The following is a 14,870-nucleotide window of genomic DNA, read 5'->3' as shown; positions in this document are numbered from 1 at the left end:
AGCTTAATGAACACGTTTCATTACACTACACCAATGCAAGGTGATTGATTAGAATGTAATTTAGAAGGTGGTCCAGAGTTGGACCTGGACAGTGCCATATCTGTGAGGACATTGCAATGCTGCATGCTTCTCTGGGACCTACGTACCAGCTTGAACACGATCCGGTACACAATCTATCTTCATCTGTGCATAATTTGACATGGACGTGGCAGTAACGGTATATACTAACTTGATGTTCCTGGCTAGCAGGTTTTAATTATTTGTTCATCATGCATGCACGCACGCATGCCGGCCCATCGACAAGGATCTTCCAACTGATGAGTTTTACAGGTGCAAGTTAAAGCAGGATGGCAACTGCACAGGGATTTGTTGACCGAATCCATGCAAAAGGAGAAACAAAGCATGAAGTGACACTACCGTGTCCAGGCCCGTTGGTTCATAGGCACAGGGACCATGGATGCATATACATATAGGCGACAGTAGACACCGTCCGACTCAGGGCACCGATCGTTGACACCTGCAGTTGCCGATTGTCGAATTATACATTAATATTCCAAGGAAAAAAGACTTCAATTTCTCATGATCCAGATGCTGCAATGCAATCATGCAAGTTGCAGCGATACACTGTACTGCTACCTCAACATTTGCTTGCACATGCTCGATCAGGTTACAATGTTGTCACGTCTAAACTGCATGCCCTGTACCTCTTCCCCCACATGATTGACATATTGGTGTCCAAATAATCGAGGCAATCATGCACACAGGCGTTCAAACAAAAAGTAAGCAACAACCCTCACTAACCCAAGGGATGTACAACGACGAAGACATACCGTTGATGCTGATACGAGGCTTTACACGTCTTCTGATTCGCCAAGCTTGTTTCCAGCCGGGATGAGGGAGGAGATCTCCAGGCCACGGCAGAAAGCATGAACCACAAAAGCATGATCAACAACACAAGGCCAGGATGCATGGAAAATTAGAATGCAAAATGGAAAAAGGCTACCAGATAAGTTATCAGCTGTTCGACTCAGTTTCGGTGCTTGCATTATTCGTCTTTTTTTGTTAGATCATGTAGCATAGCATTGATACGATGCAATTATTTACAACATCAAAACGAAATAAGGAGGGCATTGTACTTACATATAACATGCACCAACCGGTTGCTGTGAAAGCGAGTGCACTTGCAAAAAAATCAGCAGCTGTAACCCATGCGAGTACAATAAGTAGGGCAACTCCAGCAATAATTCTAAGAGCAAGGAGGCCCTGCAGAAACCAAACAAAAGTCATCAAGGCAGTTGGCTTCTTGGGAGTAGCAGTAAAAGCTGAGACACAACAGGAGAAAAGCTTAGAGTTCGTCCATATGATTATATAAGACTGTTGAGCATATAAGACTATATGAGTTCAAAGAGTTATAAACCTTGAAAACAACCATAACAAGTAGTACTTTACAGCTGCAATGCTGTAGGACAGCACATTACCACAGAAATGCAGAGGACTTATTTCCCTGATATGGATATATGCAACCACAATAACAAAGAGGAGGCCAACTCAAGTTTTGACACAAAATGCAAATTTGGTTACTCAAGGACAATGTTTTGTTCAATCATATGAACTAATATTTTCCTACCGTGAGGTGAGGAACCATACTAAAGAAGAATATCTATGGTAACTTTTTTTGGCACATAGCAAACTTCCATCAATCTTATAGAACAAAAATAGTTATCTACGAACCCAATTTCCATGAAAGAAAAGCAGCTCGCATATTCATCCAAATTACCTGGTCCATGCAACATGCGTGTTCAAGTACCTACACCATTTCATGTACCTGTCCAGAACTTTTTAAATACTTCAGTGACTGCCCTCATCTATCTTCTCCAAGAGCCATGCTATTTACAGAGAGAACTTACTGACAAATGGACACAAAAGAGTATTTAGTAATATATGTCATATGGAGTACATCAGCAGGGTAAAAGGTTCTTATTGAAATCCAGAATTAAGTTGCCTAATTAATAGAGTAACAGGTTCTTATTTTCTTTTGTCAGAGTGGATTCGGACCATGCCCCACTGGGAACTGGGAAGTCTGAGCCAGGACCGTGCATTGGCTAACATAAGTATGATATTTTCACGCTGGTTGCAGATTTCATCATCCAGGAACAATCATTCAACTGAATAGATACTTAATACAAAGAAACAGTCATTTCATCATCCATTGCTCAGCGGCCCTGACAATGGAGGTACTAGTAACAGGCAAGGAAAATATGGCACTAGGCAATCGCAGCTGTGCGGATGTTGAGATCCCCAAATGAGTTGAGCAGGTCAGGTCGGCAGGCACACCCAGTGCTGGAATCAGCCGTTAGGTGCCAAAAAATCCCCAGCCAGAGGCGAGTGTACGTGCGAATCGAACAGCACTCCAGAGTACACTCTACTAGGGGAGCAGAGAGACGGGAAGGAGACAATGCAATTGGAGGGGGGAGAGACACGTACGGGTCCGCGCGACGTTGGTGTCGTCGTCGTAGATGCCGCCGGCGGCCTGGCGGATGCGGTCGATGCTGGTGGTGCGGCTCCCGGCGGGGCGGCGGCGGCGGCGCACGGACGAGGCGAGGCGTTTTGAGTTGGGCTTGGACCGCTACCGCTTGGTTGGGCCGTTGGTGGGGGGCCCAGGTTTTGCCCCGGAATGGCCCACGTAGGACTGCAATAAGAAGGGACCAGAGCTGAGCCTGAGTGTGCTCTGCTCCTGCACAAAGCACAATCACAGTTGACAAGAGGCCTGATCATGCCTGATCAGGCCTGAATCATTCCATTTCAAGCTGGAATCTTTGCTCTAACAAGCCGGGACCTTTCTGTGTGACTGTGTATGCAAATTTTTCTGATCATGGCATGCCTGAACCATTTCACCTCGAGCTGATTCCAGCACACCAGCAAGCAACATACAAGGGAAACAAGTGCACATCACTCGCTCACTGCAATATACAACAGAGACACGAAACACACCACCAACAGTTCCTTTATTTTTTTTAGATAATGAAGAGAAAAACACTATTAAGTTAAGCGAGCGACCCAAACAAGCTAGTAGTAGTGCTTGGCCGCCGGAGCCTGGTGGTGGTGCAGCGGTCCAGCAGCCGGCGGCGGCATGGCGGTGGTCCCGGCGGGTGGCACAGTAGTAGCCGCAGGTGCGCCGCCGTAGCCGGCGTGGTGGTGGCCGACGCCGTGGTGCTTTCGGAGCCTGTGCTGGATGGCCTCCTCGCGGTGGAGGGCCTTCTCCTGGTGCAGCTCCATCTTGGCGGCCGCCACCCTGGCCTTGCCGCGCTCGTGCGCCAGCTCCCTCTCCGCGTGCGACCTCGCCGTCGCCATCTCGGCCTTCTCCTCCGCCTTGGCCTGCTTCTCCTTGGCCTTGGCCTTCGCCGCGCTCACCGTGTCCTTCACCTTCTCCTTCACAGCCTGCATCCTGCTCTGATCTTCTGCTCTGCTGCTGCTGCTGCTGCTGATCGAACGGACTTGCTTGCTCTCAGCTTGCTTGCACCTGCGGATGGACTACAGAGACGATGGATCGAGACCCTATTTATTAAAGCAGAGAGGCAATAAAGGCAGGTGAGACACGCGTTGACCGGTACACGTGGCCGAACCCATGCTCGACGCCTGGGTCGACACGTAGCGCCACGTGCTGGCTTGTTGAGACGACGGGATCAGGGCCTGCCTGCCTGCCCTGAGGAGGCCTTGTTCGGTTTGGGTCCTTCCATCATCTGTATTCTGTACGAGTGTGTGCGAAACGAATCAAGGCACGCCATTTTAACTTGGAACTTTTTGCAAACTTTGTAGTAGGAATTTAATAAACAGAGAAAATTACATATTGTAAAATGTTTTCTTCACAAGTAACGGATTTAGCAACCTAAGTGGAGACACGTGCCATCATCCTCTTGAGCTTGAGTGGTTAGTTACTAATCACCTGTGGGGAGAACCAAGTTGACATCACAAGCAATGAAAGGCTCAAAACAGTGGCCATGTCGGCATCGTCGCCAAGGAGGTCGGTCATCTTCTCCTTTGAGGCGATGTTGAGGTCCTGTTTAGTCCCCCAGAATTCAAACTTTGACACTCTACAAAAAGAAGATTTCCCATCACATCAAACTTGCGGTACATGTATGGAGTACTAAATGTTGATGAAATTAAAAACTAATTGCACAGTTTGGTTGTACTTTGCGAGACGAATCTTTTGAGCCTAATTAGTCAATATTTGGATAATAATTCATAAATACAAACGAAACGCTATAGTGTGCTACAGTGCCGTACAGTGATTTTGGTGGCGCCAACTTCGCCGAACTAAACAAGGCCTGAGATAGGGGAAGGCATACTTCGCTGACCTACCAATCAAGTCAACAGGAAACGTCAACGGTCCATGAGGTTACTGATACGCACCTCGTTGTCTAGCTTGAATCACAAGCTCATGCTTCCAATTCTGCTGAAGACATTTAGTTTGAATAAATCTTGTAGCACATTGTGGACAAACAATCTGAGTGGCAATGTTTTGTGCACACTCAATGCATGGATGCTTCTGAGTGCAACCTTTGTAAGTTAGCACCCTGCACATCTGAAGATGCCCATGGGAGTATTGGGCCTTCTTCCTTTACAGATGTTTTGAAACTGTCACCTTGAAGACAGCTTGGCAGTGAAACAGGAGCATTCCTTAGAGCAGTCATATCTCCAGTTACCTGGAAATTAACCAAAAACAACACACTAAACCAAACTATAGAGTGACAAACCATAACATGAAATTTCCTCAGTAAGCAAGGCATCTGACATATTAAAAATCACAGAACGAGAAATCCCAGATAAATATGGCACCGTTTCATATATTACACTTCTCAGTAAGGAATAATAAAATACTTGGGAGTCACTTAGAGAAGGTATATCCATTGTTGCTAAGGAGAAGCTAAGGGATGTAGGCATGGATGCTACAGGTAGAACGCATGGCAACAGTGCCAAGGTTTGCTACTGGTGCCAACCTCATTTGCAATAGTAAAATCTAATATTTAACCATCCTTGCTCGCGGACGCCCCCTACCCCTTCGGCCTCCCTCTCCTCGAGCGATGCCGCAGGAGCGAGGGACGCCTAGGCCGGCTGCAAGAGTGAGCGCGCCAGCCCCGAGCTCCGCCCCAACGCCAGATCTAGTGCCAAGGGCAAGCTCGCCGGCGGGCGGCGGCCACTGCCATCTCCGGTGCTTCCTCCCATTCCCCCTCTCTCTGGCTGCTCGTGCTTCCTCATGGACCTCGGGCCGGCCCGACACGCTGGATTGCCCATGCTTCTCGGGCGCTATTGGGCCGTGCATGGCCAGGCCCGTGTCGGGCCGGGCCAGGATGGCCCGTTGGACATCTACAGTGCCAGCCTATTATATTTGCAAATAGCCCAACCCAACAAGAGAAAGAATGCCTGGCGTGCGTCTTTTACCCTGACGAGGGTTTCTTTTTGGTGGTGGGTGCGTCTTTCTTTGACCGAGATACTCCCCCAAATCCTCGCCCCTTCCCTCCAGTGATCACCTCGCTCCGCCTCCGCAGTCCGGCGACCCTTCGGCTACGTGTCGACGAAGCCCCGCCACCGCGCCTGCATTCGCCCGCTCCCCTTCGCAGCCTTCAGCTGCACGTCCTTCCCGGCCGCTCCCTGCATGTCGTCGCCAGGTGAGAAAACGGTTTCTCCCCCGCTACGACCTGACAAAGTGAAGGGCAAGCAGCCAACCGAAATCACTTTAGTAATTAAATTTTTAACTTTTTCTCTAGCAAAATTACTATTTTTCAATGGTTTCAGAACTCATGAGACAATCCGTTATATCTCCTTTTTCTCACTGTTTGGATATTCACATGTGCGATACTAGTGATGAATGGTTATTTTAGTTTCATATATAACTAACGGAGCTATAAATTTGGCTTATACTAGAAAACATGGGCGTGGCGTTGTCGCGGCATGTTTGATCTTCCCTGTGATGATTTTGTAGGGATTTAAGAGCTTTATTTGTTGATAGAAAATGAAAATGTAAGAGTAGTAGTATTTGTATTGGCTTACCTATATTTTATTTAGTACTTGACATTCTCTATTCCTGCAAGAGTTCAATCATTATGATCAAAATAATTTACTTGAACCCAATATGCAGAAGGAACCATGGAGTCGCAGGATGAGGGCAACAAGGAAGGGGAAGGAATGATGGGTTCACAAAATGTGGGAGAGGAACACAACAAAGAAAAGAACAATCTAACTGTACATTGCTCACCAGGTTCACTCTTTGAAATAGGTAGCCTTCTGCCAGTTGAAGCAAAGGATAGGATCAAATAAATTGGGTTTAAGAATATGCTGAGTCTGTCATCAATTAGGCTACCAGTCAAAAGTATAATTGAGTGGCTTATGGATAGAGCTGAGGTTACTGAGGATGGTATGATTGTATTGCACATGATGGAGGGAGTGCAGCTAACCCTGAAACCTGAAGATGTCTATCTGATTCTTGGAGTTGGCATGCTGCGTAGTAAAAGTAAGGAGCTTCCAGAAGGGAATGATCAAAGTTCAAATGTACACAAACAATTGTACAATCTTTTGAAATATGCTTCTGACAAGTGGGATACAAATAAAAATAAAAAAGATCAAGGGGATGCTCAGGATGTGCGAAGTCAGGACAAGGATGTTAGGGCTGTGCTAGGTCAAAACATGGATGCTGGGGCTGTGCCAGGTCAGCTGACCAAGAAACAAAAAAAGAATAAAAAAAGAGATTATTTCATCACAGGGTGTATTTGAACTTTGCTTACGCATTGAAATGACGAAAAAATCAAAGAAGCACTTGACGATGAAATGGCTGCCGAATTATTTTGAATTGAGGTTTTGGATAAGTTACTGGTTTCCTCAGCTAGCAGTACTATACCCAGCACAGTTATAGATGGTGTTACAGATCTTGATAAGTTGAAGGATATGGACTGGTGCACAGTTGTATATGAAAAAAATGAAGACAAGTATTAATAATTGGAAGGAAGCTTCCATGAGTGCTCCTAAGACTAGGACTGCCACGGGTTGTAAGGCATAAAAAAGGCCAGGCGAATCAGCAGCAAGGCTAAAAGGCCAGGCGAATCAGCAGCAAGGCTAGAATGTGAGCGTGCATGAGGGACACTTCCAAAATAAATTAAGGGCTGATTTGCACCAATTAAAACATGATGATACTTTCAAAATACTTAAGAGATGAAAAATACATATTTTTAATATTATTATACCAATTTCCCAATTACATGATTTTGTATATTACTCTAATACCTCAAGTCTCAAATATCAATGGATCCTTTCTTAGTTGACTGTCTCTCAGCTGATTGTCTGATCTTTATTAATTATACTACGTTCTGCATGTATATGCTAATAATTGGTCTCGCTCACTGTTGAGAAATCGACTAGAAAGGAGGGGAGCACCTCTATTTATTAGTGCTCATGATCATTGTGGTGCTGCCATATGGCAACTTCCACACTCTTTAATATAAAATATCCTAACTCTAGAACCCTCATCATCCTTATCTAGTTTCTTATATTTCTACCATGCTAAAATATCTAGATCTAGAACTTATCTAGATATTGTCCATGTGATGCTACAGTAAATATGTGATAATCATGGATTAATTAGGCTTAATAGATTCATCTCGTGAATTAACCACAACTTATGCAATTAGTTTTATAATTACCTCATGTTTAGTCCTTCTAATTTGTATCAAATATCCGATGTGACCCGGACTAAAAATTAGTCCTTGTATCCAAACAGGGTATTAGTCTCGAGTCTTTCATTCGGAACTAAAAACGTTCTTTAGTCGCGATTGGTAACACCAACTAAAACTAAAAGTGTCTCCACGGACTACAAAATTTAGACCTAGGACTATCTTTACTCCCGGTTCCAAAAACAACCGAGATGATGGAAGATCGTTTTTCTACTAGTGCAACTCTTGCTCGTCGTGCGCGCGACACACTTAGCTTGTTAGCAGATGACCACTGGCCCGTGCGTGTGGATTTTTTCTGATACAATGCTTTGAACTGCCCTATTTATTTATTGTGTTGTCCTGCCTACAAAGAAAGTATGCAAGCGTAGCAAGCGTGAGCTGGTGGGTCGGATACAATGCTTTGAACTGCCCTGTTTATTTATTGTGTTGTCCTGCCTACAAAGAAAGTATGCAAGCGTGAGCTGGTGGGCCGGATGGTGGTGCACGGTGGAAATTAAATTCTAATACCTGGAATTTTATTTTTTTTCCTGGTACCTGTGCACTCGGTAAGCCTAACGTGGCTTCGCCCCTGGACGGTGGCGGGGGTCCAAATCACAGATTCGGATGGAGGTCCTGGAGGCCGGGAGTGAGTTGGAGAAGACCTGCGAGTTGGATGGAGACTGCGAGAGTGTCGAAGAAGATGGCGAATCACCGGCAGCGAGGGTCGAAGTCCAAACCCTAGAGTCAGGATGTAGGTTCGGGGAGTGGATTCGCGAGCTACGCGGTGGCGGAAATGATTGGGGTGCGCACCAGAGTCTCCGCCGCCTGCACACCGGAGTCCGCGGAGGCACCGATGCGGTGGAGCCCGATGCGGCGAGCGGTGAAGTCGGGCGAGCGGGTGGAAGAGATTTGGGAATGGGAGAGGCAAAGGAGGGAGGGAGAGGAGTAGTGCAAATGGAGGTGGAGTTTTGGAGCACCTCTTTTGCTGCTCCAGAAACCTCTCTTTTGAACCTCCTCGTAGAGTTGGTGGGTAATTACCCACCAATGCCACTGGTTACACAAAAAAACGTTTCATTCTATTCTCCCTTCTATTCTCTCGAGCCCCACTCGCCGCCAGAGCCCCGCCCGTCGCCGCCCCCGTGGCCGGTCGGCCTCGCCGCCCGCCGCGGACTGCCGCCGCCCCCGTCGCCCGTCGCCGCCCGCCGCCGGTCGTCGCCCGTCGCCGCCCGCCGCCCGTCGCCGCCCGCCGCTGCCCGCCGCCCGTCGTCGCCTGTCGCCGCCCGCCGCCAGCGCCGCCCCCGTCGCCACCAACCCCGCCGCCCGCCGTCGAGCCCGCCGCCCACCCCGCTGATCGTCGTCGCCCGTCGCCGCCCACCCCGCCGCCCGTCGTCGCCCGTCGCCGCCCACCCCGCCGCCCGTCGTCGCCCGTCGCCGCCCGTCGTCGCCCGTCGCCGCCCGCCGTCGAGCCCGCCGCCCACCCCGCCGCCCGTGGAGGGTCTCCCGTGTGCAGCACAGTGCAGTGGAAAAAGGGGAAGAAGAAGATGGGATAGAGAGGATGACAAGTGGGGCCTTAATTGGGGGGCAACAATGGCAATCCACACTGAAATCGATCTTTTTTGGAGCTGAGAGCACCCATCTAGCCAAACACCCCATTTTTGTTCTGGAGTTTTGGAGCGGAGCTGGCTCCATGTGGAGTTCAGGAGTGGAGCAGCTCCACCCGGAGTTGGAGCCATGCCAAACAGGACCTAAGTGGATCACGCCTAGCAGAGTGGGTTTGAGTGACGAGCCCAGAGCCCAGTGATAAGCACATTTCGAATTTCAGAAATATTCTATTGAGAGTCGGGTGAACACGTAGCGATCCAGCATCGCCCACTTTGGGGGCTCGGGCAGTCGGGCTCGCTAGACCCGACGGCGGCCATGGATTCGCGGGATTGGAGTGATTAGGGTTTGACGGCTTTGTCTCTCTAATCTGACTCGCTGGCGGTGGCCACGAGTTCGCGGGATTGGAGTGGTTAGGGTCCGACGGGTTTGTCTTTCTGTGGTGATGGGAAGGGAAAGGTTGGCTTTTTCGAGTCGATTTCTACCCTTTTTGCTTCAATAATAGTTCCTCCTCGGTTCCAAATCGAAGTCTTTTTGACACTGCATGCACATTTTTACTTATATTTCTTGTTTGCAAATCTAGTACTATATATTAAATAGAGGAGGTTCTATGTTGTCAAAGTATAATTTTTCGTTAACAAATCCAGCGTGTATCGTAGGTCATTTTGACTTTGTTAGATATACAGATTTTACTATGCACTTATAGTTATGTTTATGCACTTATAGTTATGTTTAGATACATATTAATGTTTAGATACATAGTAAAATCTAAGTAACTTCATACTCATGATGTGCTGTGTGAGCCTACAATCTAATCAACATAGCATTAAGGCGTAATAGCATCACAACATAATAGCGAACCCATGATTCTTGCTAATATCTCACAATAACGCGTGCAACCACCTCCTATTGAAAGAAGTGGTGACATCCACCAATCTGAGACGCGTATGTACAGATTTCAAATGGCAAATTGGCAAATGCAGAAGGACGGAAATTAACGCCCGGACACAACAACAGACAATTGCCTGAACCAGAGTAAAAAAGACAAGACAGAATCTATGACATGCTCTGGAACATGGACGAACTAGTCAGACTCTTATTTATGGCACCAGCCTCCTAATTCGCCAAGGTAAAGATCGAGGGAGGACACCATGTTCCTTCCCACGACATCTCTTTGCTTACAATTTCCTCTGACCAGACCGACCGCCATGGGCGTTGGAGGTTCGGAGGAGAAAACCCAACCAACATGAATTGTTGGTCAACCATCTTTGCTTGATGACTCGTATATCACATCCATGTACGTCTGCACGGTGGGCATGTCTAGCCCCGGGAACCTGTGAGGGGCGTCGGGGTGGAACTCAATCTTGATGAATGGCCACTTCATAACCTGTGCTGCGCTGCATTCTTCGTGACCATCTCCGATCGCACAGAAGCGGACATTTGGACCGTCAAAGCGCTCCTTGATCCATTTGAAGCACTGCAGCTTCCCCACTTCCCATGAGCTGTAAACTGCAACACGATAGCAAACTGTTACTACCGACTTTGCCTGATAAAAGCTATTCAAATAGCAGAAAGATTAGAAAGGGTAGCTTCCATGTATAAAATTTTATAAGGTACATGGAACCAAATATCACTGATTCATTGGAGAAGACAAGTGTTATATTTTGTATCACTTGTCAGGTAGATTCGTTGTTTGCAAGGTGGTGACATATGCAACAGAAAAGAAGTGCTCAAAGGGGATGTTCCAGAACTGGAGGCATACCATTCTCAGATGAGACCACATCATTAAGGCGATACAGCAAACATTTGGCAAGGCTTGGAATCAACGACCCTGATGTAACTATGCAATTGATGCTTGAAGAGTTGCTAGTAGGTGCCGCTGCTGATTTGCCCAATGCTTCTTCCAATAGCTTATGAGCTGCATAACAGGAGAAAAAAGTGTTCAAGACAGTGAAAATGATAGGAATGAAACTAGAATTTAATAGGTAAAAGTTCCTCCTTCCTAACCATCTAATGTCCTGTTTCTCCTTGTTTCTGCAGATAATTGAGGTGGAGACACTAGTCCACAAATTTCAGTAAAGCTTATGAACAAAGACTGAGTTTATAGTTCAGGGGAAAAGGTTATTGGCAAAACAAGATTTAAGCAGAGGATAATAAGTATCAGTAGGGGAGCAAGCTCTGACCAAGGTAATAGGAGAGAACCTTCCCCAGTGCAAGAACTAGACTATTACACATGTATCCAACTGTTATACAAAGAACCCTCCATAGTGTAAAACAGATGGGGGCTGCAGAATGAACCCTCCATGCTTACAGACTGATGTAAAACAACCAATAAATTCTTCAGTTCACTAATGCAACAATCTCCAACATTGTAAAACAGATGGGGGCTATATTTATATTCTATTATTATGTAATATTAGGCTCTGGCAGATTGTTATTGGTTGTAATCTCTTATAGCTTAGATGATGTCAGCGCCTCAACACTAGAAATAATCAACAAAAAACTAGTGCAAATAAGAATACCTGAAGACAGCCAGCCATCAGTATATTTATCAGTCAAATTGTACAGATCGTTCCAGACTTTGACCATGTGTTTGTCCAGAATTTTTTCCAGACCCTGCAAGCACAGACACAGCCCAATTTAGCGATCACAAATATCCCAGTAATAGAAATATGGTTGCAAAAGCAATCGGCCTACATAAGAACAAATACAAAATCAACAGAAAGCTGCTTATCTAATAATAATGTTTCTCTGAAAAATTCCCAGTACTGAACTTTCAGGACCCAATTACTTGCCGTTACTAAACTGAACTCTTTCTAAGATTAAAACTTCTTTGCAAAAGGGCCTCCAACAATTCACACTGTCCCATTGAATACTGCAGAAGAGAGCCTTCGTAGGTTTGGAGATCCAGTTATAAAGTTCAGCTGCCTAATACTATAATCTAAAAGATGGGCAGACTTTCTTTACACATTTCCCTGCTTCCACCTTGATACAGGATTACACCCACAGTGTGGCAACTCTTTTAAAGTATACAGACAAATGCATATATATTGTAACAGAAAACACAGACTGTTACCATAGGTACACATCTAGTTAAATAAGCTGTAAGTTTCATTCGCAAGAAATGAAATGAGAGTTACAGTAATTCACTAAAAGAGTGGTCAGGGCACTGCTTCCCACCATATTTAGAAGGTTCAATCTTAAATACATCCATAAAGTTCCCATTACAAGGTTGGCATCTACCTTTCCATATCAAAATAGGAATGCAATAACATGGATACCATAAAGCGAAAAACAGATAGCAAGCTTCAATAATCTTATGAAGGAAAACCTTTAAAGCAAATAGTGCAAGACAAGGTAATTCTTGTGTCACCTTTGCATATTTCTCTCCAATAGCACGATGCCTGTAAGCAAGCTTCTTTTTGTTGACATCATCATAGGGTGAACTAAAACAGTCAGCCTCAAAATCATATGAGGTCAAGTCTCTCCCGTCATCATATTCACTCAAAGCATTAAGATAAGGTTCATTGTAGTTCTCAATCTGCGTTAGTGTGAAAACAACCAGATCAGTAAAAACAAAAGAGATGAACATAAGAAGGTGAAATAGCGTGTCCAAACAATGAACAGCTAAATGACTTAGGCAGAACAGTGAAGAAAACAATATGCAATAACTGAGCAGGCAAGCTAGATGAATGATCAGGGAAAATTTCATCTATGGGACAAATAAAACTAACTTTCATAGGGATATCTACATTGCCATCTTAGTCAGGAAACAGGAAATCAGAATGGACGCTTCAAATTTCTAGAACCAACATATTAGGCATCCTAACAAATTTCTGTACAATTTTGCTACAGGGTTCTGAAAAATATAAACAATGGAAAGTAGATCGCTAACATGTATGAAATCATGGGTTTAGGTGCTAACTTACCTCCTCATAAAAGAAGTGCTCATCACAGAGTTCAAGAATAAGGTTCTCCCAGCGCTTCCCAATTTCAACACTTTTCTCACGGTCCTTGACGCCGTCAAAGGCCCCAGCATACGACCCATCCAGAAGCGACTTGAGCAAAATAAGTGTCTCATCCATGTCCCATATGTACACCTTCAAAGGTTGCTCTGTCACAGCATCAACTGAAGCTTCACCAGTAGCCAAAGCAGGGACAACCTCATCCATTTCACTCCTGTTCAAAGACCAGACAACGTCACGCTAGAATCCATAATTACAGGCAACTACCTAATTTCAGATGATTCCAATTTGGCATGCCATGAAAAAGGGCCCCTGATGATTACAGAATTTACTATTTGTGCGCGAAATATTATTGCAGGAACATGACATGAGGCATCATATCTGATTCTGAAACTCCAAAAGGAAAGCGATAAATGAACCAACCAAAATCAAGAGAGGGCCCTTTATTTGTCTAGCACTCTAGCACGCATACAATTCATGACATGAGGCGTCGTATCCGATCCTGAAAGTCCAAGACAAAATCGGTACACAAGCCTAACCAAAATCAAGAACAGACACTTCGACTGTCTAGCACGAGGATAATTCATCTGTCAGCCTGATACGACAGCATGATGAAACGGATTCATTGGCAGATACTTACTGACGCGTGCACCTATGGAATTTTCTATTTGTGCATGACATTTTGTAGCAAGAACATCATATGAGGTGCCGTGTCTGATCCTGGGACTCCAAAAGGAAACAGTACACGAGCACAACCAAAATCCAGAGGAGGCAATTTAACTGTCTTGCAGAAGGATAATTCATTTGTCAGCCTCCCAATACGACAGCATGGTAAAACAGCTTCATCGACAGTTAATGACTGATCTGCTGTACAGAATCCCCTCACCCAATAGGTGTCGGGTGCGTGTGGTGACATCTGGGGTAGAGTGTCTGAGACGCTACAGATGGCATGGCTGAGTAGTAGTCTGTCTGAGATCATTCATATCCACCTGAACCTGCAACGGGTAGCAGGGTTGGAACAAAGTAACCTGCCCTATGGGGTGCAGTCGAATCGCCCAAACGAACCTTGGTTACCATGTGCCAATCAGTCTGACGATGAAGAAGGTAACCCAAGAATTGAATGAACGGATTATTGGACAGGACTAAGCAGGGCGCCAGTGAACGGATGAAGAAAGTAAAGTGATTGGATATAGTTAAGAAAGATTCAAGCTTGAGAGTAAGGCAGGCAGGCAGGCTAGGGTTCCTCACCAGCAAACGATGAAACCAATCCAACACCTGACGGGTGGATCTCCGCACCGCGACGAGGGAGGGCCAAGGGGACCGGGATTGCTGGCTCCCACCGTCGCCGGCGATAAGGCCGCCGATGAAGAGGCACAGCAAGGCGTGAGGGAAGGGGCGATTTGTGGGGAGGAATCAGAGCAGGGCGAGGGCGAGCCGGCGAGGGGATGTGGGGAGAAGAAGAGCAAGCAGCGCAGTGCCGCAGTGCCGAGCACAAAGCGCTGACGCCCGACGAGGAAGGGAGTTGCACAGCGGCTTTTTCTGTTTTGATTTGAGCCAAATTCCAAACAGCCTCGTGAATTCGTTCGCCAGCCTCGGTGTTTTTAGC

At 46.1% G+C, this 14,870-nt stretch overlaps 2 protein-coding genes across 3 annotated transcripts; both read right to left on the bottom strand.

The window, feature by feature from the left end:
- Nucleotides 1-206: 206 nt before the first annotated feature.
- LOC117851652 (uncharacterized) lies at nt 207-3,551 on the bottom strand. Of its 2 annotated transcripts, XM_072292976.1 has the most exons (5): nt 2,485-3,551; nt 1,778-1,906; nt 1,141-1,263; nt 637-905; nt 207-517 (listed from the first exon to the last, which is right to left on the bottom strand). In XM_072292976.1, the coding sequence occupies exon 1, from the start codon at nt 3,442-3,444 to the stop codon at nt 3,067-3,069; it is 378 nt and encodes a 125-aa protein (XP_072149077.1). In that variant the 5' UTR covers nt 3,445-3,551; the 3' UTR covers nt 207-517; nt 637-905; nt 1,141-1,263; nt 1,778-1,906; nt 2,485-3,066. The 2 variants fall into 2 exon arrangements, with proteins under 2 accessions (XP_072149077.1, XP_072149076.1); XM_072292975.1 differs by having other exon boundaries at nt 637-1,263.
- A 6,598-nt stretch (nt 3,552-10,149) lies between these two features.
- LOC117853867 (protein phosphatase EYA) lies at nt 10,150-14,833 on the bottom strand. The gene is made up of 6 exons (XM_034736147.2): nt 14,513-14,833; nt 13,229-13,478; nt 12,673-12,840; nt 11,822-11,915; nt 11,062-11,217; nt 10,150-10,808 (listed from the first exon to the last, which is right to left on the bottom strand). The coding sequence occupies exons 2-6, from the start codon at nt 13,469-13,471 to the stop codon at nt 10,558-10,560; spliced, it is 912 nt and encodes a 303-aa protein (XP_034592038.1). The 5' UTR covers nt 13,472-13,478; nt 14,513-14,833; the 3' UTR covers nt 10,150-10,557.
- Nucleotides 14,834-14,870: the final 37 nt, after the last annotated feature.

Source organism: Setaria viridis, chromosome 4 (genome assembly GCF_005286985.2).
Source record: "Setaria viridis chromosome 4, Setaria_viridis_v4.0, whole genome shotgun sequence".
In the NCBI taxonomy this organism is placed as follows: Eukaryota; Viridiplantae; Streptophyta; class Magnoliopsida; order Poales; family Poaceae; genus Setaria; species Setaria viridis.
Note: the sequence above shows the minus strand (reverse complement) of the source record. Positions and strands in the feature narration are given on the sequence as shown.

Excerpts from the sequence above, each read along its gene's own strand:
- LOC117851652 (XM_072292975.1), bottom strand. The coding sequence starts at position 3,444 with ATGCAGGCTGTGAAGGAGAAGGTGAAGGACACGGTGAGCGCGGCGAAG.
- LOC117853867 (XM_034736147.2), bottom strand. The coding sequence starts at position 13,471 with ATGGATGAGGTTGTCCCTGCTTTGGCTACTGGTGAAGCTTCAGTTGAT. Across the intron at positions 12,841-13,228 it reads AGCACTTCTTTTATGAGGAG|ATTGAGAACTACAATGAACC; the intron begins GTAAGTTAGCAC and ends ACACTAACGCAG. Across the intron at positions 11,916-12,672 it reads TTGGAGAGAAATATGCAAAG|GGTCTGGAAAAAATTCTGGA; the intron begins GTGACACAAGAA and ends CTGTGCTTGCAG.